The sequence below is a fragment of the Lytechinus variegatus genome, chromosome 1 (genome assembly GCF_018143015.1).
Source record: "Lytechinus variegatus isolate NC3 chromosome 1, Lvar_3.0, whole genome shotgun sequence".
Classification (NCBI taxonomy): Eukaryota; Metazoa; Echinodermata; class Echinoidea; order Temnopleuroida; family Toxopneustidae; genus Lytechinus; species Lytechinus variegatus.
Genome location: NC_054740.1, coordinates 90,678,376 through 90,703,475, shown reverse-complemented (window position 1 = coordinate 90,703,475; position 25,100 = coordinate 90,678,376). Strand labels below are relative to the sequence as shown.

The 25,100-nt window shown below is 34.5% G+C and overlaps 1 protein-coding gene across 1 annotated transcript in view; it reads right to left on the bottom strand.

Moving 5' to 3' along the window:
• Positions 1 to 24,768, bottom strand: part of LOC121405559 (protein odd-skipped-related 1-like) — a 30,858-nt gene extending 6,090 nt beyond the window's left edge. Inside the window, exons 1-2 of the mRNA XM_041596488.1 lie at positions 23,321 to 24,768; positions 8,736 to 9,393 (exon numbers count right to left, since the gene is read on the bottom strand). Coding sequence (XP_041452422.1) covers positions 8,736 to 9,393; positions 23,321 to 23,408 — 746 coding nt within the window. The 5' untranslated portion in view covers positions 23,409 to 24,768. The remainder of the gene's footprint in view (positions 1 to 8,735; positions 9,394 to 23,320) is intronic.
• Positions 24,769 to 25,100: the final 332 nt, after the last annotated feature.

Here is a 25,100-nt window from a genome sequence, read left to right as displayed (position 1 = left end):
GAATCATCATTTGGAAAATGAAACTATGAAATACACCATTATCTCCCATCCACACCCCAGAATAGACCTAATGACTGATTTTCAAGAAAAAAAAAATATTTTCAAAGCTAAACTGCATCCTAATACGGTTCGTAGTAGGATGAATCGTTAATCTGGAGCACGGATTTGTTTTATCGCCATGTGATTCAGACGATGGTGATAATTACCTGATAGTTCCCCAAAGTAGATCAGAAAAGATTAAAATACTAAGCACGCATCATGATTAGAAATGTCTAGGCTGGGACATACATTTCAAATCACTCTCTTGGAATAAAAAGTGTTGACGTGTGCGGGGAAACAAAGAAATACTGAGATATCAAATTTAATCTTTTAAACACTTATCATGCATGATGATTAAAATTGTCAAAGCTTGGACAGATTTTAAACTACTCCCTCAAAATAAAACAAAGAGACAATATGAGTCGCAAGACACAAAGAAAGTACTGAAATGTTGCGTTTCATCCTACATTTCTTGCATGAGACAATAGAAGTAAAGATTAATAAAATGAATATTACATGATGAATCAGAATGTATCAGACCAAATTAAAAAAGATGGTATTCTAACTTTCCTCAGACTCTCAATTTCTCTCAATCTCATTAGTGAATGCCACCAAAAGAAATTAATTGATCAATTCTTTTCATGAATAATGTGATAGTATCAATTTGATAACCTTGGCTTGTTTTTTTAACCACCTACTTGAAAAAAAAATGGTAATTGAAACCTTATCAAGGCAAATCGGTTAGACCTTTTCTAAATCTCTGCACACAAAGTTGCTAATAGTTCTGGAAGCATTGTTTAGACTACTTCAACAGAATGGATGAGAAAAACATTGCTTTCTTATTATTATATTTTCTTGAATTTTCTAATAATCCCACCTCTCTATAACTAATAAAAATGTTCAAAAGCATACTTCAGTACTTTTAATTACCTATCAAACATGAATTTCAAAAGATACTTTTCTATCAATTATAGCTGGCTTTCCATATCTCAACCTCACTTCAAACAAATTATTGCTTATGATGTACATTTCATTCATTACATTAAATGAATGAAATGAATTAATCTAGTTATAAAAGAAAATAGCCTATAAGGGGAAAATTTGGAATAATGCTTACACTGTAACAGAAAATAATACTTCAACATTTTTTTAGTTCTTTATATTACAGGTAATTTGACCTTAAATCGAACCTATTAATAGTGAAGTTTATCCTTATATTTGGGGCACATTTAAAGCTTAGGCAATTAATAAGTATGGCAGATCAGCATCTACAGCCAATCAGCCTGCTTTCTAAGATGTAATGAGAGATATAATGAAATGCTTCGTAACTAGGGTGTGTTATATCATAGCGGAAGCAACTGCAAATCCAGTATTAATAGATAATCATCAATGACCATTTCTTTGCTGTCTTCTTAAAATAAAATCAAATGTGAGGCCCGATAGCTCTCTTCTCAACTTCTTCCTTTTCATTCTCTACATTCTCTTCTCTCTTTTATTTTTTTTTCTCTCTCTCTCTTTTATATTTTTTCTGAACTTCTGTTCTTTTTCATAATTTCTAATTTTCTCCTTTCACTCTTAAAATATCTCAAATTACAATTATATTACAACAGCATATTTCTTTCTTTGTTTCTCAATCACACACTCAATTTTCTTCTTTCCCCCTTCCACCTTTATCTCCCCCCCCCCCTCTCTCTCTCTCTCTGGATTGAGATTCAAGCAACTGATCCTCTAGAAATCATTCAAATTCATGACAATTTTTTTTATTTTGCTAAATGAATGAATAATTATGAATAGTTTTAATCGGCAAATCCCAACTGACCGTAAGATAACAATCTGGTCATTCTTCCTAAGAAAGTACCCTCCCATTTAGATTATACTTCAGGTCATATCATTCTTCCTTTGTGAGCGATTCAAATCACAATCCATCCAGTTTATACCATGATGGTCACTTAGTTTGACCATAAAGTCTTATCCCTTTAATCATTGTCTACTCCTCTTACCCCTTAACCCACTTCTTCTCATAGAGAATCAACAATTCCTTCATGAAGTAATGCTAAGCCTCGTATGTGACACAAACTCTTAAACATATTCATAGATAAGGATCCTAAACATGTCCTTCCTCTTCTTCTTCCTCTCATTAATGTTTCATATATCTTCATTTGAAAGTCGAAACCTATATTTCCCTCTTATAAACCCTTTCAATGCCAAAGATCCGATAAGAAGCACCAATCCCGTGTAATATGAACATAGAATAATATCAGAGGGGTTAAATATCATGGAAATGTTCCTTCAACAGATCTTGTTGCCATGCTGGACAATAGGGGCATCATCACGTAGGGTGTGGATTAGGATTAATAGGGGCGAAAGATTAATGCGTAATCGTCTTGAATGACCAGCTGAATCAAACAGTTGAAACAACTGCTGCTTTCTTGCTATAAAATTAAGGCAAATTTTGACAGTTTCTTTCAATTTCCTTTAAGAGATAAGGTTTCTGTAAAATTTCTGATAACAAATATCATTATAAGGACATACTTCCTGAAGAGAAGTAATTTTTTTTTCATATACATGTTATGTTCCATGTTCTACAATTTTTTTTGCTGTTCATACCAACTGGGGAGCAAAATATAATTTTTGATATTTTTGCAGAAATCAAAATGGAAGAACTACTCAATATGTGGCAAAATTTTTATCCCTATAGTTTCTGAGATACAGAAATATATTTTATTCAATGACACATAATTCTTATACACAATGCACTTACATGTACTCCACTGTAGCAAAGCAATCCAATAACTGCACATAAGCAATATACACATTCACCTAACTGTTTAATCTCCTGAATTGATTCTGGATGTAGAAAGTAGAAACATTCTTGCATATTGCATATTGGGACACCAAAGACTAGATTATTTTAAGGTTTTGCTTGCCATAGTTCGACCACAAACTTCAGCGATGTTTTTAGTTAGAACTTTCTTAAAAACTACCACTAGCTCCCAAAAAATGCAATTCTTTGCATGAATACCAGAAAGATATAAAAGAAGCAAGCTGAATGTCACTTTTACTATTCGCAGCCATTATCGGTTATGACCCCGTACTGATATCTTCTCAATTAGGGGTAAAATTAAGGAGAGGAAATCAGGGAGAAAACCTGATAGCTGTCTGGTTATGAAGCTAAGACTTTACTAATTCCTGGCTTCTGTTTTTAAGGAAACTTCCAAAGTCTTTCCAAGTCTTCTCATTTTGGAATAAGATACTCCGATTGCCAATTTGACTAATGAGGATGAAGATCGTGAAATTTGAAGATGGTATTCAAGTTTCTTCCTTTTGCTGCTTAGGATTGTGAATAGTTGTCCTGGTATCCCCTCTTAACAGAACCCAGTTCCTACATGATGTTATCAATTGAATTGCTGAAATTATAATGCTTATTGGAAAATGATATCCCCCCCATTAATGAACATCAAATTCTTTATGCGAGAGAGATAAAGCATGGTATTGTCTTCTCATAATGTTCACTATATCATTGTATGCAAAAAAGAGATTATACAAAGAACACTCACCCTCCCATAGCAGATACAGTGAAATGCAAGATGTTTTAACTTTCATATATCTTTTCAGACAAAAAATTTCACTCCTATACTGACTCTGATAAATGTGATAATGTTCCCTTCCTTTTTTCAGATTTAAGTTTTGTTTTGTTTCTTAATTTATTTGATTTATTGATCTATCTTTGGATGCAAATCAGTTGTCAGACTAAAGTGTGATGGGTTAAGTCTAGGAAGCAGAGTCACGTTGTCATAGACCCATACATTCATGTATTTTAGGGAGGGCGTGTCTGAAGCATTCAGTGTCACACAAATTATAGGAAAGGCTTAAGGTATTAGCTAAAAAACCTTATACTGAACCAAGAAACATGATACAATTCTATGACTGTGCAATGAATGTAACTCCGAGTCGACAAGACACGAGCTGAGAACGGAAAGACAGAGAGAGAAAAAAAACATGTCAAAGAATACCCACAAACACTCACAGCCGCTGACTACTGAATTATGTATTTTCATTAATGATTAATCCTATATTCATTTGGCAGGGAAATAAAATCAGTAGTTTGGAATAAGATTTAGGGGGAATTAGTTGCCGGAGAGGGGCACGCCCTCCTGGCTTAATCTCACATTCTACAATATCAAAGTCAAATTTGTTAATCTGCGACGTGTTCAGAGACTTGTGAATCACGGCAAGAGGGGGCTGATGAATTATCAAACTCTAGTGGATCACGTCGTTCACAGATCAAAGTAAAATCACTTGCAGATTTATACTGGTGAATTGTAGAGTAATGTCTCTACTAGGCACATGACAGGTCTATTTCAAATAACCATGTGACTCTAATAGCTCATGCATGGATGTCGGCCATGTTTGGCTCAAAACATTTTTTTTCAATATTAGTTCCTTTTTTATTGAGAGTGGTAATATATAAGCTAATTAAAAGTAATTAAACTTACCATAATGAGCATCATAACTACTTATTTTATTTCTAGATATTTATTTAGAGTTTTATATCGGGTACATATACATTTTTTTTCTGAAGGGGATTATATCATCAAAACAATTTAGAAAATTAGTTTCATATACTTTCTAAAGTAACTTGTTTCACTTTTGCATTTAAAAATATGATTGAAAAGTGCTAAGATAAGAATTAATTTAGTCTAATGTTTTAAAGTATATAAAGAAATCAGTTGCTTTGGGAATAAGAAGGATCTAGAATAAGAACCTATTTTTATCAGAGGTAAGTGGGGGAACAATCTTTGTAAAATGTTTTATACAAAAGCCACTGTGAAAGGACCCTAACAATTATGAGTCTCCAACAAGAAAACCTTTAATCACTGCTTTTCATTTACCAGATTGTGTAGAGAGTATAGCTTGGGATGAATCCATTTTATAATCGCACTTATAGATGAGAATTAGTCAGCATCTAAAGACAACTAAAATCTCCTTCAGAAAAAAAAAATGGAATGGAAGAATATGTTACATCAACTGGTTGTTGAATTTCCAAACTCATGATGAATGATTATCATCCAATTTAGAAATGAACCTAAAGCCAGACCTACTTCTCCTATCTCATTGATGAATGCTAGATTACACATTGAACAGAATTGAATAGAAATACTAACAGTCTGTGAAGTCCTGAATCAAATAAGTTACATGAGGTAAACTTGATGGATCACTCATCTTGGAAACCAGACAGACAGAAGGAAAGTTCCATTGATTTATGACAAAACTCAGACAAGCACTGGAGACCAAATGGATAATATTAAAAGAGAAGATGGTTAAACAGGCTCCTAATATTCTACAGAGCTTCCAAGTCCAATTAAAACATGATGGATGTTGGTAGGAGTAATACTTTTTACATCAAGCTTCAGTTCAATAAGGATGAAAGGGAGAATTATTTTAATTTGAGACATAGGGCCATCGATTCTATAAGATAGTTAATGCCCTCATCGCTATAAGAAGCAGATAATGTACATTTGCACTTCCCAAATTAGTTATAAATTTTTTTTTCTTACAGTATCTGAGAATATGCACTGCCTATGGAAGTGAATATGTAGTTTCAATTAAAAAACATATACCAAAGTATAAATATACATTAGCTAGCCATCATTCATATGATAAAAAAAATAAATGTTTAGAAAAGTTATACTTATAGGTTAAGATGGTATTAGGTATTCAAGATGATTCATTTTTATATTTTGGGGGTTACAAATTTTTATAATGATCACTTGGGGAGAAAGGGTGAATAAAAATCAAATATGGAAGGGGTTTGAGTGGAAATTGGGATATTAAATGATAGAAAGAAGAGAGAGATAATTTGATGAAAAACAAGGATAATTGTTATAGCTAGATACATTTTAAAAGAATTCTGATCAAAATGTAATAACAGGAGAAAGAGAAAGTAAATAACACTGGGTTAATAACCACTGCTGAAATCAATAGCTACTACAAGTGTGGAATAATATACCAATATGAAAATAAAACTTGCTCTCTGTAATAACAGTGGAGCTGTATCATAAATAAAAGTCCCCATTTGTTCATTATCATAAGAATTCATATCCCAAGTGAAAACAGATCTTCCTATTTTTCCTATGAAGTTTTTATCACAGAATTGCAAACTGAGACTGTTGGCTTGGGAGGTGAATAATATTGCTGTAATCTACTATCCGAACACTTTCAAGCCATATTACTTTCATCTTTTGTTCTCATAAAGAAATATATCGTAAATTGTTCTGGCAAGAGACTCTATTTTACCGCTATTCGGCTTCCTCAATGGGTTGCCAGCCAGCCATCGAGAAAGAAAACAAAGATCTAAATCTCTTACACAAATGCACAAACACCCAGAGAAAATCTCAAAGAAAAAAATGATAGTTTAAAAAAAATCCTTCTTATTTTTCCTAACAAAAATCCTCCAAATCTCGATTGTTTTAGCAGCCACCAGTCCTGAGCTAGTGATGGATCCAATCGATCCTGTGAGCTCTTCAAATTTGCAGGATTAGCCTTTCGTGCTGTATCCTTCCCTTCTCATTCTGCAACCTTCGCACCCCTTTGGCCCAATTTCTCAATCCTTTCCGACCTCTTAGCCTTAACCCTCTCACAACCAGGTAGTGCTCCCGAGAACCAAAGGAATAAAGAATTCCCCTAAACTAATTCCAAGCCACCACCTTCCTCTCCGCTCCTAATTTCCTCTATTCCAACCACATGATTGCAGACCTGCTCATTCATCTGCACGATAGTACACCCTCATAGGCATAATAACTTCCTCAATTGAAGGGAAAATGACACCTATGTATCTTCATCTCTATCTCTAACTTTCTCTTCTTCTCTCTAATGCTATTCCTTTCCCCTGTATACCTTTGGCATACAAAGCGGAACTAAGCTTACTGAAAAAAGGAGAGGTTGTAGTTCCTCATAAGGTATTTCCTTTCAGGAAGACACTCTCATGCCATGATCTAAAGTAGTTGAAGTCCACTTGACGTCGTTGAGCAGCCAATGATAACGCTACTATATGTTTCTTTGGCAGGCGTTTGATTTTATTTTCTAACTTGTCCTTTGGTAGAAATGATATGTATGAGGGTACTTTCCCTCAAACGTACCCCACATTTCTAATTCTCAACTTGGAATCTGGTTTCTCTCACAGAGAAAGGGCTTTTCAAGTACACAAACTGTTTGGAGAAAAAATAATGTATTGATGGTTTTTTAGTGTGAATATCCTGAATCTTCAAATTTCATCATCAATAACATCATCCCTCGCTTTTGATTTTTATTGTCAAATTACTGAAACTGAACCATTCAGAAAGAAAGGGTTCCCACCATATGTTATTTCACTCCTTAAGAGTGGAGGAGAAAAGGAAAATGAAGCTCAATAATTCAAAAGTCGCCAGGAAACCAAATCAAACGAATCACGAGACCAAGTTTCGCGTCATCTCCAAAATCTGATTTCCATTTTTCATCTCTTTTAAAATGCATTTTCAATCTTCTCATTCCCATGCACATTGTATTTCATCAAACAAAAGAATAGAGTGAAAACAAATGAAGTTTCATATCATGTAATAATTCTGAATGTATTTCAATTACTTATCTTCTGATTTCATGGGAATTAATTATGCTTGGAATTGCAATTGTGAAGCGTATATAGTTAGTTAGCAAATTAAAAGCAATGGAATAATGAGCAGAGGGGGATAGATATAGTGCATTGCGTAAAATTTAAAAAATGGGAAAACAATGCAATAAACTTTTCAACATTTTCATTATAAAAATTCAAGTTTGTGATAGATTTTAACATAATATTCAGAAAAAAATTTCACCCTTCTCTCATTCCTTTTCTCAGTTTTATTCTTGGTCGTGCAAAATTTTTGAGGAAAGGCCCCTCCCCCAAGCCACCCTCCCATATGTATGCTACTGCTTGGCAGTGAGCTCCTGTTTCAAGTTTTGTACATTTTTGCTTTGAATTCCCTCCTTCAAATAACAAAGACACATATTTTATAATCCCCTATACCCCCCCCCCCCCCGAACCTAAGGGAAAATGTCATTAATTTTAATGAGGACAAGGTTTCATTCTAAAAAGCATTCCTGCTTTAGATTGTCAGAACCTGGCATCTTTAAGAAGAATTCCACTGTTTACAGAGTATCTAGCTACTGGTTCTATCTTGAAGAAGAGAACTTTTCTTTACAGGGAAAAATCAGAATGGAACAGACTAATTACACAATGAAGTCTGGTTTTCTGGTGTTATCCTGCTTCTTAACACCAGAGGGATGAAGAAAAATGTCATTGTCCAATAGGAAAATCTGTTTGCAGAATTCTTGTCAACATTTGTCTGCTCTTTAATGTAGAAGACCTTTCCCCGACAATGAATGAAAAAAAAGCTTTGGAGAGAATAAAAGTATTCTAGCTTTAGCCTTACTTCTAGAAAAAAGATAAAGATATACTGATTCTTTACTATTTACAGATTGCAATTAACTACATTCACTATAAATTCTTTTAAATGTTTCAGTTTACATAACAAGTAGTACTAGAAGTTCTGGATGTATGGAAATGTAAGGATGACATGAATAGCAAAAAGGAAAGAGAAAACAACAGATAAGTAGGAATGAGTGAAAAAGAATGCTAAAAATGACAGATTTTTAATATAAATTTGAAATCAATTACTAACCTGTGGTCTCTAAGATGGTCTTGTCTTCTAAATGCCTTATGGCAGATATCACAAGAATATGGTCTTTCATCAGTATGGGTCCTTTCATGTATCAGGAGGTTGTATGACTTGGTGAAATGACGTCCACAGAACCTGCAGATGAACTCTTTTTTAGCTCTCATTGGTCCTCTACCCCGGCGCCTCTCGGTTGGTTGCAAAGGCACCAACCGCGTCTTGCTACTATCGGCACTGCAAGGTTGAGTCGCGGCGATGGCCAGATGAGCAAAGTCAAACTTAGGTGCTTTCTTTGGCGGTGCCGATGATGACCCCAATGATGTGTGGTGGCGAGAGGATGGCACCGATGAGGAACCGTTGAGTACTAGGCGCCTCAATGTGCTGTTTGGATTTGGTACCGTCAGTGAGGCACTTGGTGGTGCTGTGATGGCACCAGGTGGCACCTGCCAGGTTGCGAGACCCTGTGTCCATGCAGCAGTACTGATTGCACCAAGGGGTAAGAAAGGGACATGTTCAGCACCTTTGAGGGTACCAGCTGCGGCGCCACAGGCTAGAGCATTTGGTAGATGGATAGGACTAGGGTGATGAAGGGTTGTCAGTTGGTTCTGACTTGTTGGTGTTAGAGGAGGTGTTGGTGGTCCTGATGGCTTGGCTTTCTTCAGCTCTGCAGAGTTAAGATGGAAGAGAAGAAGAACAAATTTAGATCTTTGATATCAGTTTCAACATTATGTCCAACCTTGCATGGTATGTGTGGTGTATAATAAGTATAATTATCATCCTTGTTCATGAAATCTGCAGTGCCGGGCTAGAAGTCTGAATCCAAACCTTCTGCTGTATAATGAATCTGCTGTATAACGAATACCAAAAAGATTGATTCTTTATTTATAGAAGTATTCACATCCATCCATACAAAACAGTAAATAATTTAATGGGTTATTTATGGAACATGACTCAAATGGGGGCTTAATATTAGTTTACAACAACCATCAAAAAAATGATTTTCAAATTTTATCCACTTTATCATTAAACTTACCATTATAATCTATTCATTTAGTGACATGTACTGGCATTGAATATTACAAACCAATAACTGATTCAACACACATGCATGAAATATCTCCTTGGTCATAACAAATCACTCATAACATACTTTTACTAATCCTCATCTGATATATTTTTATTTTCATTTTTTTTTCATTGTCTAACTTCTCTAAAACCACCTGCCATTTTAATTAAACCCTGTCGGCAGCATATTCAAGAAGTATATGCCATTTTAAAGAAGAAGGACATGCTTTGTCCTGAAACTTTGAGACCAGTACCCAAACATAACATTAGAACCTTGTTGGCTAACAAGACTAATTCAAGGAACAAACAAAATTAGCGGCAACCCATCGCTAAGATTTCAATTACTTACTCACACCATTCACAAGCAGTGATAAAAGAAAAAATGGTAGTCCGATAAATGAACTGGAATAAATAAAGTCCATTAAGGTTAAATACATATATAAGTAGTGATTTTTGTCACTATCAGGTTTATTCACTGTCTTTGCTAAATTGTTACTGTGAAACTTTACTCCAAAAGTTTTATATATATATTTCACTTGCTCAAAAGTCTTTCTTATGTACAATTTTTATCTTTATTCTTTTTCCCATATTGTTGTTATTATCTATCTCCAATTTCTCTCCCTGAGTTACTTACAAACATGCTCTCCATCCCCCCCCCTTGCCCTCTCTCTCTTACTTGTTTTCCATGTCTATGTATGTACAGAAGAACATGTTTTGTGAAAAACCTTGTAGAAATATAATCATTCCATGCGAAATGTGTTACTGTATTATGTTACTAAAGCTGAAATCTGTAATCAATTCTACCCCAATCAAGTTCAAATTATGCTTCCAAATGGGGCTCAATACCCCACACAAACCAAATTGCTACTGAACTTTTGAGAAAGCCGCAAAATCTGCCCAAATTCCTGCCAAATTTGTCGACTCCTTTTGTTTCAGGTTGCCACGTTTGTTTTCCAACTGTGTCTTCCGATCGCAGCTCCCAACGCATGGCCCTGATAAAGGAATCTGAGATGAGACGTAGCTGCGGCAGCCTTTGAAGACCGGCATCGGACCTGTTAGGGAGGAATTAGCTACAATTTGCATTCTTGTGGGCTGTCATCTTGCAACAGAGGGTCAAGTTTCAAACTTTTCAACCGGGTATGGCCAAGCACACCCCCGAAGCTTAACATTTGAAATAGCTCTCCAATCAATTTGATTACAGGTTTCTCTAAGCTAACCTAATTGATCCCGATGGTCTCTTGAAGCAAGTTGATGGACTGGATCTCTGGGAGCTAAATCGGAGGCTATGAGTTGGCGGTGTAATAGGTTTAAGAGGGTCTCTCCGCAATATACATGTAAGCCCATATCCTTGAGGCATGAAGCCATAGTGCGGCCGCTTAGCCCAAAGCCTTTGAGACAATTGGTTTGATCCTACCAGGCAATTGCAAAAGTGTTCCCTTGACACATCCAGCTGACAGGTATGATTGAGATGTGTGACAGCAGTGACACAACTATACCGCTTCAATTTTCTACTCTGTCTCTGCCTTTCTTTTTTCCTCTTCCTCTCCCTTTTTCTCTTTATCTCTCTTATTTTTCATCCTATTTTTCTCAATGTGCAAGGTCTCAGTTTCACAGTTGGGACCAGTAGAGATCTCCATCCCTAGCCCACCAAAATGCCCCCCTGCCGCTCCCGTTTGCTACTGACATCCTCAATACAGTCTGGTAATTGTGGCCAACACCAAGGAACACAAAAGATCTAACTAATGGGGCTCTTGGCTTCACTGCGGGTCATCTCTTCAGTTTAGAATGGCCAAGCGGAAATGCCTCACCCCTGTGCCTGTAATTCGCTCCCTTTCAACTGCGAAGCAGCGGTGTTGATATTTGCAAGCAAGTGCACCGGAGCTGACTGTTTGGTTCCCCGACCAGGCCTTACGGTCAGACGACGTGTTTGCTCTCCCGTCCGTGCCTCGATCTGCTCCGGCATCTCTTCGGGACCGCGGCGCACGCAGCTGTTTGAGAGGAAGAGAATGTCATGTTGGGACTAGGATGCAGAGGTGCAGGGGTATAAGGACCCTGGTGTGATGAGCTAATTGGGGTGACGAAGATGAAGCAGTGGATCGGAAGTACCCATTCCTTCAATACTGTCATACATAGACCATGGTATCATTACACACAGCGGGATACTAGCTGGCAGCAGCAGCGATACAATGTAATTCCATTACAGGTGACTCAAACAGTCACTGCTGAAAAATGTTGACCCTATACATTAAAAGTAATTTGGGAGACCAATTCACCGGATATTAAACTGATACATAACTCAATTCAGATCAGGATATTGAATATCATTTCTTAATGACTTGGCCTTCATAGGTTGCATAAGTACAGAGAAAAAAAAATAATGTCTACACAGCATGTTCAACATTTGTTCCTCACAATTAATTGAAAATTACAGTTCTTTCAATCTACAACAAGATAACAGTTCGATAGTTAACATTTGAACAATGACATATCTTTTGGTAACAAGCTACAATCATGACAATACTCTGTGTCTGATGTAGCCCAAATTCATTAAGTAGGAGATGTGAATGGAGATATATATTTCTATCAATTGTTCATCTGGGATCAAAATAATTAAATGGGGAAAGCAATTTTCTTCCTCAGGTAAAAAAAATGCATTCAGTACAAGACAGGGTAGTATAATTATGAACTAGACATTCATTCCTTGCTCTTATACACTAAAGATTTCCCATCCTCTATTCCTTCATCTCCTTTTTTCATCTTTCTCTCTCTCATTATCCCTATTACGTATTACTCTATAATATTCACCTTCATCTCAACTTCCATCCCTCTCATACCCCCCATCTCGTCCTTCCCCTAACATCTCCTCCTCCTCCATGTTTCCCCTCCCCTCTTTTCAATCCAGGAGCATTTGGAAGTGGAGTGGGAGGTCACAGCATGATCAGGAAACAACATTAGATTTAATCTTGCCAAATTTGTGCCCATCCAAACGCCCTGGTGCGGCGACTGTTATGGCGCAAATAGAACACCTACGCCCAGCGCTAGGCGAGAGACAGAAAACGATTCAGTGCATCTGCTGCGTTTATTGCTGGAATAAATCAACATTAATACCATGCCCTTCTGGGTCAATTCAACCATCTCTATCTCAATATCAGGTATCTTCCATTTGTTCCATATCAAATATGTAATATCCATAATGGCAAAATGATTCCCATCTAAAACATGTTGCTTTCAAATTTCAGCAGACTTTTATGTCCTTCCTGTTATAATCAATTATAACTCTTACTGCACTTTGCACCTTGACTACTTTTAAAAGTGAATAAAGCAACCCATACACCTGTATTCTGCATTTCAGCATCCCATTTAAATGTCACAAACAGAGTTTGGAGAAGTAATAATGTATCACATTCTGTAATAATTCTGTAATTCGATCAACATCTTTTCCCAATGTATATCGCTTTGTCATATTTTAAAATAATGAAGTCATACCAAGAATAAACATTTTGAAATCACCATACTCATAAGTGTCTTGAAGAATTAAAGAATAAAATCAACACCACTCCTCAAACTACAATATCACCTACATAAACCCCAGGTGGGAACCCCCATCCATCCTCTCATAATCATCCACTGCTTCATACACTCCATCTCTATATTATTGAAAAAAGGAGAGAAAGTAGAGGGGGTGAAAAACCAGAGGACATCCTACTGTATTTACAGAGTGTAATAATCATGGCAAACATCTATTTGATCATACAAGAACTACAAATTCTGAAATTTGTTGGCCAGCGGGGCGCCGACGCACCGTAACAGCCTCATGGTGTGAGGTTAGTGAGGAGAAGCGAAATTGCATTAGTATCTGCTGGCAACGGAACACACTATCACCTGTCTACCACGGCCAGGATGGGGTGAGATTGATCAACACACAGGTATATACCACACAAGAATTTGTTCCTCAAAAGGATGTATCTTATACAGAAATATGTATTAGGTGTAAAAATTGGGGATATAATGCCTGTTGAAACCTACAAAAATATAATGAATCTGATATCCTGACTATCAAGACATTATGGAAATTATAAAGGCTCTACCAAAAAAAAAAGGAATACCAATTTTGAAGACACGTTCACTTTCTAACTGGTTAAAAATAATTTATTTTATTTGTTCAAAAATGATATCTGTCTGTATCATTAAAAAAGTTAGAGGTAGCAGATCACAGATTATTTTTACAGGCAATTAATACTCCAAAACGGAGAATCAGTTGTTATCATTGTGATATGAACAGTGTTAAAACTATGATCAGGAATATAAGAAAAATGAAATAGTGAAGTAGGTACAGAAACAAGCTTCAGTTTCTATTTTACAACATCCAGGTTCCAAACGGATCATTTTCATTTAAGATTTCAAAAGGAAATATAGGCAATCGAAACAATGTCAAGTGAATTAAAATATGTATAATGGGTGCAAATGATGAACTATAATTATCAAAGTCCTTGCATTATCATTATACATCACAAAAAGGGTGAATGTTTTTATAGGGTGTTTAAAAGGTATTAACTATTCAGAAAGAGAAATTATGAGGAATTATCATGAAGAGAAAGTGCTACACTTTTCACTTGTAAAGCAATTTAAAAACAATATCTACTTTCCGTGTAATGGAAATGATGGGATATGAATTTGAATTAAAAAATCCTTTTAAATTGGTAATGTTGGTTTCATTTTATAACTATAGAGAAATCAATGATAAAACTGCTGACTTAAAGTACGTCCATCACAGTTTCAGTAGATTGTTGCAGAAAACTGTTTCAAAAGCGAATAGAAAATTCAGTGAAGTATACATCCAATGTGGGGCATGCCCTTAATTTCTTTTGTATATAGTTGATATGAAAATGTATAATGCTCTGAAGTTTCATTGGAGAAAATGGGGATCAGAAAAAAATGATCACAAAAAATGATAATTCAGGGAATAGTTAAGTAGAAAGAGTTTCAAACTTCGTGATTTTCAATTTGATTTTGATCAAAGTTTCCACAAAAATGTTTTCATTGTTCGCTTCTACCAAATATCATCTTCATTTTTTTTTTTTACTTTAATCAAACTTTCCTCAAAATGTTTTCATTGATTGCTTTTATCAAATATCAGCTCAAATTTATTATTTCAATCAAAATTTCCTCAAAATGTTTTCATTATTTGCTTCTACCAAATATTTTTATTTTTATGGTTGATTTTGATATATAATACAAAACTGAAATTTTCTTACTATAATGGCATGCATCATCAGATAATCTAGCCAACAGCTGATAATATATAGGGCTATGTATAAGGATTTTCCTTTGTCACATAAGATGTGATTTTTATTCCTCAAACTACTGGTCAGTAGATATGAAATGCAGAAATGGAAAATAAAATTGTTGTAAAAAAAGTGAGGGAAGGCCACTCAGTTGGCAAAGCAGCAATCTTTTACGAAAAGATCAGGTATCTCAGAGAGTTCTTCAAGCCAAAAGTCATCTTATTATATCACTTACTTGTAAACATAACACAAATAAAATCAATATCTGAAAAGAATACAAACAAAATATAGACAGTTTGTCTGTCACGTTTCCAATAACCAATTGTCCACTTAGTGGTCAGCTGATTTTAGTGCCACTTCTAAGATTGAAAGCCATGATGATTTAAAAAGACTTTTAAATGAGGAAACAGTAAACTAATAAGTCATTAGCATGTTACATGTCTGAAATTGTTGTTTGTCCATGTACAGGTCACCTGATTAAAATATCATTTTACAACAATCAACAATTATAATAAAAGAGAAATGAAAGAATATAGTTTATATATATCAGTTTATTTTGTAAGGTAATAATTAGATCCTTATTGGTTGTTCATCAAGGAGCTATATCTTCCTTGTGCACTTTAAAATGACTTTACTTCATATTTTTAGCTTGTATTGTTTAGCTATGCCCATCAAGAGAAGCGGAAATCCTGCACCCAATATTTCTAATTGCACTGAGATAGCAAAGTAAAGACAAGATGGCAAAAAAAAAAGAGTTTCAGACAAGCTGTTAAAAGAAAATGTTAAGTACTGGATGAAATTCAAACCAGGCTTGAGAATTAATATTTAGAGATGATGTAATGATGGTTATTGTATCTTTTATGATAATCTTTACTCATGCTATGCAAAGTAAAAGATAAAAAGAAATGTAATGTGAAAAGAAGTCTTCAAGTGGCATCGTCAGTGAGATATTTTTTTTTAGCAAGGTTACCATGTTCATTCCTAAATTTTTTCCTTTGTGAATAATTATGATATTGAAATGGATGTCATCTTCGAAACTCTATTCTTCAACATGCCATTTCAGCTAATCTACCCCATTTATGATTCGATTGAAAAGTATTTCCTTGCACACCTCATTTCATGACATAAGGTGTAAATGAATGTTGTCAATATAACCAAACACCTGTTTCAATTGAATACTATTGCTACAAACTCTCTCAAATGGACCTTCAACTGAAAGAAGAACTTTATCATTGCCATCATCAAGCACATTGATTAATGTACCAGTATGTCTCACCAACTATCAAACATTACAGTCAGTAATATTTTATTTTATACAGAGGTAATATTTTCTGATGATTACAAGGACACTATGTACATTTTAATCTTATTTCTCATTTTAACTTTGGTAGTGGTTTATATTGTGAAAACTGAAGATGTTTTTCTACCAAGTTTGGTAATTTAATGATGAAGATAATGTTTCAAGAAGTAGAGCAGACATCTGAATCTGATGTTCACTATTACAAGTGGCTTCATTATCTTTCATCAGAAGGAAATCTTTCTCTAATCCTGTTCACACAAAGATCATAATGAAACATTAACAAACATCTGTGGAACATTTCCATCTATACAATCATAAAACATTTAGAAGATAAATGTATATAAAATAATCCAACTTTACATTCCTAAGAATAAGAAGGGCAAGTGTTTTTTTACAAAATTATTATCAAAATACCCCATTTAATCATCATTTCAGAATAAAGGGCTAATGTATTCAATGCAAACCAAACAGTCCACATGAAAATGTCAATTAAAATGTGTTTCTTTATACATTTACTATATCCCTGCAATATGAACTTTGACCCCAACTAGAAACCAGTCAATAGTACACCAAGACTCCGGTGATAGTACATGTGACCTCTACTGGAGCTCCTACTAAATGTACCTCACCTCATCCCACCCCAACCCACTGAACCCCACCCATCCCCCTTCCTACCTATACCGGTATTCAAAGGACATACTGGGAGGTCATTCCTAGGGTTACAGCATACAAGACACTCAATTTCATAAAGAACATTTTAACAATATACCAGCTAAAAAAACAATTACAAATATACAGTGAAAAATAAAATATGAATGCTTTAGTTTGAAAGGGGAGGTAAGATTCACAATATCTGTTCATGATTAACAGGGCTGGAATCCATGTAAAATCATAGAAGTCATGTTTTATTCCAAAACAACACAAATCTTAATTGATTTGAAAATATTATCAATTACAACTAAAAGCATGTTTTTGTAATTCAAGCATTATAGAGGGTTATTGCTCAATGAAGTGTTGGGTTTAGTAGGGGATACCCGCCTGAAAGCTCTATCTTATCTTAATAGAAATAGAGGAACAAGTGTTTTATCCACTTGACAAGGTTAATGAGGCTATGTCACTTTTTTATTCAACTGATTCCTGATATCTAAGAAGTTAAATAATCAAACATGATCCCATTAAGAGCTCACTCCACAAATTAAAAATGAGGATAAGTGATACAGATATTAAAACAAAACATGTATTATAAGTAGTAGGTATCAAATTGTTGCTATAAAGACTATATAAACAAAACTATATTTCAAACAAAGGTAACATCATGTTTTCAAGTCTTTTACTCCATCTTGAACAATCAATTGCTTGGGAAATGGATTTTGAATTGACAAATGCATCATTAAGATTGGCTTTTGGGGACTGCTTGAACCGCAATAAAGCAGGAGAGCTGTAATGGGTGTAATCACCATTATGTTGGGAGCCGCCAATGCTTGTATGCATACTGAACCCGGCGGCTAGGAATATATTTTTAACTGAGTGATCTAGAGACATAATTTGTTTTCATAAGTAACCATTATCTTGGCACACTGCCGACACTTTTATAGATGCTGATGAATAAAGGACTACTTTATTCCACACCTCAATAGCTCTGTCCTTTTTCTTAATGGTAAATGAGTCCAATTCTAAACTTAGGTAGATTGTGACCCACAGACCTTCAAGCAAACATACATTTGTATATATCTTGAATGAGAAAATGACACTAGTTATGACATTACAGTTAAAGTAGAAAGAATATTAATATGTTTTAAGTCTCCATTCCCTTTCCAGACTTTATGATTCATCACAAATCACATTTGGTCAAAGAAATTTTGCATGATATGAAAATTATCATTAATTTATCTCATCTTTGTTATCACATTTTGATGACACAAATCTTCAACAAAAAACAAAACGCATCATATATCATTCATAAATGCACTTACTAATTTTTTTTTGTTGTTGAATTTAGTTATAATTGCCAGTGTCTGTATAAATCCTTAACAAATAAAGGGATGAGTTTAAGGACAATTCTTGTCTCTGATAATAAAATGAGAGGTGTATCATACCTGGTATGATCAATACCTACTGGAATTATTTTTACAATATCACGACAACACTTCCATTAAAATATCTTCCATCAGTCATGGTCTTTGTGTAGGTTTCTAAATAAATAAATGAATACTTGATTATAATGCTCCAGTCATTAAAGCAGTACCTAAGGGATTACAATTATGATAAGATTAGAAACTGAATCGGTGATTTTTATTTTAAATCATTGACAATGTTCCTTTAATAGAAGGTAGCACTCCAACAAAATTACTTGTAAGGAGAACTGATGATAAACCTGATGTCAACCAGTAATGTCACGTGTTTTGTGTGCCATACAACCAGTAGGATAGAATTTAGAAATAATAATATTATATTAGCCTTCAGTTTAATACAAGTTGTAAAGTTTTATCATGAGCATGTATTAGATATATGTATCAAATGCAATATGATCTAGATAGGAATTATTGGACCACAAAAAACAGCATACTTTAAAAAAAAAATAAGAAGTTGGAATAATTCTCACGGAGGTCTTAATTTCTGATTTGATTTTGTGTTGCCATGGTTATGGAATGTAGCATTCAGAGAGTAATTTTGGATTATGTGAAAACAGACCAGACAAGGAAACATGATAAAACAAAAGAATGCTTAAATTTAAAGATTGTATTCTTACACAACATCCCAAACACCCTATAGATTTATGCATCGTTTAAGACAAATCAATGCATTAATGTAGCACTGATGTAATTTTACATCAAATATGAGTTGCAAGAATCATCATTTATTGATTTATTGCATTAAGATGAACTCTTGGGCCCAAGAAAGACTCTATACCCACAATATTTAATGAAAGATTCCTCATAACCCTACACAGCAAAAACTGTGGTATTAACCAGTGTACATAGAGGACCACACCAGTTATTTTACACTGGTGTTAAATTAGTGTTGTTAGTTTTACACCTATAGGTCTTATTACAACACCTTTTGTTGTTACATTTACACTCTTTAGTGTTATGTTTAATCTCTAGGGTGTAATTTTAACACCTCAGGGTGTGGTCTTCTATTAACACCAATTGGTGTCAGTTTTAACACCGCAGTTTTTACAGTGTACCAACTGAAGCAATTGCAGTAAGAGAAGGGCAGAGTCCCTACCAGACACTGATAATAAAGACAGCAGTGAACAGGTTGGCGATACAGGTGGAAGCATCACATATTCTTCAGATATCAAAACAGTGTCATGGTCATATCAAGGTTTGTGAAAGACAACATAGGATGGTACATGCATGTCTGATGATTTATAATAAAGACATTAAAAGGGGTTTCCCCCATCTCTGTTCTAACACCAGTAGTATTCCATGAAGATCATATTCATTATATATGCTGGTATCTACTTGATGCAGAATTATAATATCTAAAATCATAAAACCATGCAGTTCCAAAAATGAGATCTCTTAATCATTTCACATCCGATGTGTTCTGCATATCCTTCACACTCTTCTGTATTCCAGATATTGTTCAAAACTCTGTTTTTGCAGCTGTGATATATATATATATATATATATTTAATTTGAAATAAATAAGGAAAGATATGAATCACTTTGAAAATACTTGCATCTGAAAATAATATATGCATATCCAGAAATTGTGATTTATTAGTAATTAAAAAAAATATTTTAAAATCTCTGGTTATTTAAAATTGTAAAGACCATTGGGTAATGTATCAAAACTGGTTGTAAAGGGCTGAAGTGAGTGGTTTTTATGAAAACCAGAGATTCTAAGCCTATATGTCAAGCTCAAAGAACATATGCAACATATCCAATATAAAATGAGTACTGACTCTGAGATTATCAGCATTTAAAGACAACTACATTAATTACATCCTAAAAATACATAATTAAGAATCAAGTGTTTGTAACAAGAACTAAATTAAACAAATGTTTTAAAATATTGCAATTTCCAGACAAAAAAATTGGCTAAAACAGGCATACAATGTTTGAACCACAATACAAAATCACTTTACTTTAAAATAGAATTTAAAGCACTCTGTCTCAGAAATGACGAGTTACGAAATTCACAGAATCTTTCTTCCACTTGGATTGAAAAATGAAGAAAATTAAATCTATTTCAAGTTATTCATCATCAGTTTCAAGAGAATTTAAATGGATGTTAATTAAATCCTTGCAGATTTCTACAGATGTATTATGTATATCTTATTTCATTTCAAATTCAATGTCTAAATCATATGGATTAATAATATTTCTCCCTCCTAATTATGTATATTTTATAAATGTATCTACTCTTTTAATACAATCAGTTAACTCAAAGGGATTGATAAAACTTTGAGAGAAAAAAAATGCTCAAATTTCACAAGAGGCTCCACTAACAGCAGCAGCTACAGATACCCTGTGTGCTGACCTAAACTCCCCCAGAACTGTAGGGCTGGGATTCTGGAAGAGTCTGGTAGCTTGCTGCTCGCACAGCTGTCTCAACCTATTACAAGCTTTGCCTTGATGTCTGACAAATACAAGGAACTTTGCTCCAGAGTCTAGGCATCACAGGGGTGATTGGCACATTCATCAATCACATGAATGTGTGAATTTAAAAAAATTACATTGAGATCAACGAAATAAATAAATAAATAAAGGAACAAAAAGATTTTACTTATCATGCTACTTTCATGTGTTAGTGGCTCTTTATTATAAATACTTTTTTGATGTTATAAATACTGGCTTTCAACAAAGCTCCAGTAAATCATTTTCATGAAATACCGTGCTCCCTTTTATACAAAAAATGAAATACAATTCCTTTTAATATAATTTTAACCATGATATGAATTCATATTCTATCAACATGATTATGGTTTAGATTTTATAGTTTGTTATTAATATTCATCAACTTGATAATAGTAGCCGATATTAAAAATTATTAGATTAATTTTCTATGTTTGCAATACTGTAATTATAAAGAAGGATTTTTACTTTAATCACTTCGTAAAACACCCAAATTAATCCCCTTTATAACGCCTCTAAGAGATTATTTCACACCTATATGATTACCTAATCACATTAGCTTTTGTTAGCCTGAGTGATCTGAGCATTTGTTGATGGATCATCCTATTAACACCTGAACCACTTTATGAAATGAAGTCTTAATCTAATCTCTCCCTTGAGATCAATACCTGATGATAAGCCCTTTCAGCACTTGACTTCTATCAGCAAGGGAAAAGGGAAGGGACAACTTAATCCCAAAGCCAAGACCAGAAACCCACTGGAAGGGTTATTCAAGTACAAAGCAGGCAGAGAGAAAGAATACAGACGAAGAACAATTTCTAAAAGGTTATGAGTTTTTTTCTCATGCTCCGCAACTAAGGAAATATTTACACCCTTCTTGTTTCTTTCTCTGTTGAGTACAGATAGGATTTTTTAAGAAATAGAGAATAATACAGGAGGAAAAGAAGAATATCTGAATATTTACATAGGAATTGCAATTTGTAAATTCTCAGATATATTATGTGATAAAGCATATAACAAATTAAAAAAATTTAATAGCACTATATATATGCAATCATCAATGTGCTATCTTTTAAGACTATACACTCTGAAAAATAATATTTCAATTATCTAAGATTTAAAAAAATATTAAATACGAATGATTTAAAAATAGACATGTCTGTTTATAATCAAGATGTAATATAAAATTTCATCTTGTGGATGAAATCTTCTCAAATTTTGAAGGGAAAAAAATAGTGAAAGAGTCCTTGGACGAGGAGAGGTTATAGGATAATAAAAGATAATTCCATTGTAAAAAAAAAGGCAAAAACCTAAAAAAAAGAACCCTCTACTTAATTATATAATTAACAGTTCCTTGCAACCATTTTCTTCAAGTGATACAGTAAGTGTATTGTCCCCCTCCGATTATTATCAGCTCACTGCAGCTGAAGAGGAGCAATCACTTAGCAAGTCGCCACCGGATCTCCCTGCCTGGTCTAGCCCACTGGAGCTTCCTTTGTTTACCCCCTCCATTCAACCACTTCCACTCGGCCACTGTTGTTTAGGGGAAGTCTTTGATTAACAATTAATGCTCTCCTTCCCAGGTCAGTGTTCTCTTACATATCATAAAATATTCATATAATAGAGGAAACCTATACTTGTCTAACATGTTTATACCTAAAATACTGAATAAAAGAGAGTTCAGTTGTTCAAAAGTAAGGTTTATACCAAATTGCATTCAATTTTTTTTTACTACAGAGTGTAACATTCCTTCCTATTTTTTCCCTGGTAGGAAAATATTTGGATCTTTTTCTCTCTCTGAATGTGAAAATCTTTCAATTTCATTCCAGCCAATAAAGAAATTGGAACAAGCAATATGTTGAATTTTTGAATTTAAAATAAACTCTCCATTTCAAAGCTTTCATCATTTGAAAAATTATTAATTCTTGCAAAGCTCATTTTAAACACATTTAGAGAAAATAAATATGAAGAAATGTATTTTCATAGTCTTACTTACTTCTTTCATTTAAAGAAGACTTTGTATTCTATGAATATTGGTATCAACCAAATACAAAGAATTTGAAAATCTATACCTATGAAGATTTTGTATCGTCTATATACTTATTCTTTTCTCACATTAATTTGAAATTGAAGATCTCAATAAACTCACATTTTATATTCAATTCTATTTTTTCAACTTTCAAAACTGTATAAGACAAATTTCTATTTAATATCCTACCATCATGACCATAGGCATGGGGAATAGACAAGAATATTTAGGGATTTAGACCTTAAAGGAATGCAATGGTGATCGTAATTAATTAAAAAAAACAAATATAAATTCCTAATAATTGTGATATGAAAGGTGATTATTACCTTTGTGCCATAAATAAAGCTGTGGATCTCTACAAGCTGATAGATACAGCTGCCAGCTGTAATACATAGACATTGATCCTGCATCCATAGCTAATGACAAGTCAACATTCAACACTTTCCTTGAAGATATTGTCAAAATCAAATATACAAATCTCCTTTTTTTAATGGAGATTTGTCCAAGTTTTTCCTTTGGAAGTATTTAAAGTTGAGTGAATGTATTTGGATCAAACTTGAGAAGTTGCTGTAGGCTTGTGAGAAGGGAACTTGGTTTGGATTGACTGCTACTGCTAGAAATTCTCAGAATTGACGGGTCTGAGATGAAAAAACAAGAGATGAAGAAGTCCAAACTACAATGCGCTTATGACAAAATGAAGATTTGACGAAAAGTGGTAGGGAAACCGCAGTTTTGTGGCAAAGTCTCAGACAATAACTGCTGAAGGAGAAGTAGTGAAGCTATGTGAGGAACGCGACGCCAAATGCGGATGCAATGTAAAAAGAAGAGAAACGTACAACGCGGTGAGGTTATTAAATACTTGATGAATTGGTCTAGAAATCATGGACGATGTTTCGTGGTGCTGAGACCAAATGATGCCTATAAGCAAAGGAGGAATAAACCTTGGAATGATCAACGGTTGAGGTATAAATACTATCCAAGGACAGCTAGGTTGTGAGACGAGATCCTAATGATCATCAGCAACAAACAATCCTCTCATCTAAAAAAAACAACACAGAGTTGCTATAAATAATCAACACGTTATGTTTTTTCCTGCGCTTCCTGAAGCTCGCGTCGTGTTTGGATGAAGAGCGGGCATCATAAACTGTGGTGGCGCAATTCAGCTGCGTCGGATCAGCATCAGGGGAAGACGACCCTTGAATGACATGTGACGTGGGTCGTCGCAATCTTGGTTTAATATCAAATCCAGAAAAGTTGACCAAACGGGCTATCCCAAGCTGACTTTCTTGACTCTGAGTCATGGATCAATCTGATTGAGAGGCAAAATATGCAAAAAGTGCATTCGCCAATCAGGAGATGTTATCTATGGTCCGCTGATCACCTAATTATGACATTATCACACCAATGATGAGCCAATGGTATCTAGTTCAACATCCACTTCATATGATGACTCTCCGCCCCTTTTGACAAGAAAGCAGTATATTCCTTTTGTCTTGAAGCAATATAGTTTCAATGTTTGTCTATCTCATTAAGATCCCAATCTTCACAGTCCACAGCTAAATCGTAAACAACACCTATGGATCTCCTTTTGCTCTAAAACAAACAAGGGAGGCCTTCTTCTTTTTTCATACCTGCTTGATCAAAGTGGAGAATTTCCAGCCCAGAAAGACCCTAAAAGTTATTCTCCTTCGTTGAAAACTGGGGTATCCCAACTAGGAAATGGGAAGTTAAAACAACTTTCCAATCACTTTTAGTCTGCCTCTCATATCGGACTGTATTATCTCTACAACTATTGGCTAGAAGAGACTCGCTGTGTATCTGTGTGTGTGTGAGCACGCACGTTTCAGGGGACCAAGCACAGACTCATGAATATTAATGTTGATTGACATTTATTATCAGCCAATCAGAGCGCAGGCTGCAAGTCCATTGACAAGTGCATTGGTTCATATTATAATACTTCTCTTCCTCTCTCTTTCTCTTTCCGCTGGTGGGATACCAGTAGTAGTGCAATACAACCAGGGATGAACCAGGGAAGTAGTCATTTCTTTCTTTTATCAAATTATAACATTCTTTCTTCATCTCTCTCTCACTCTCATTTGTCCTTTT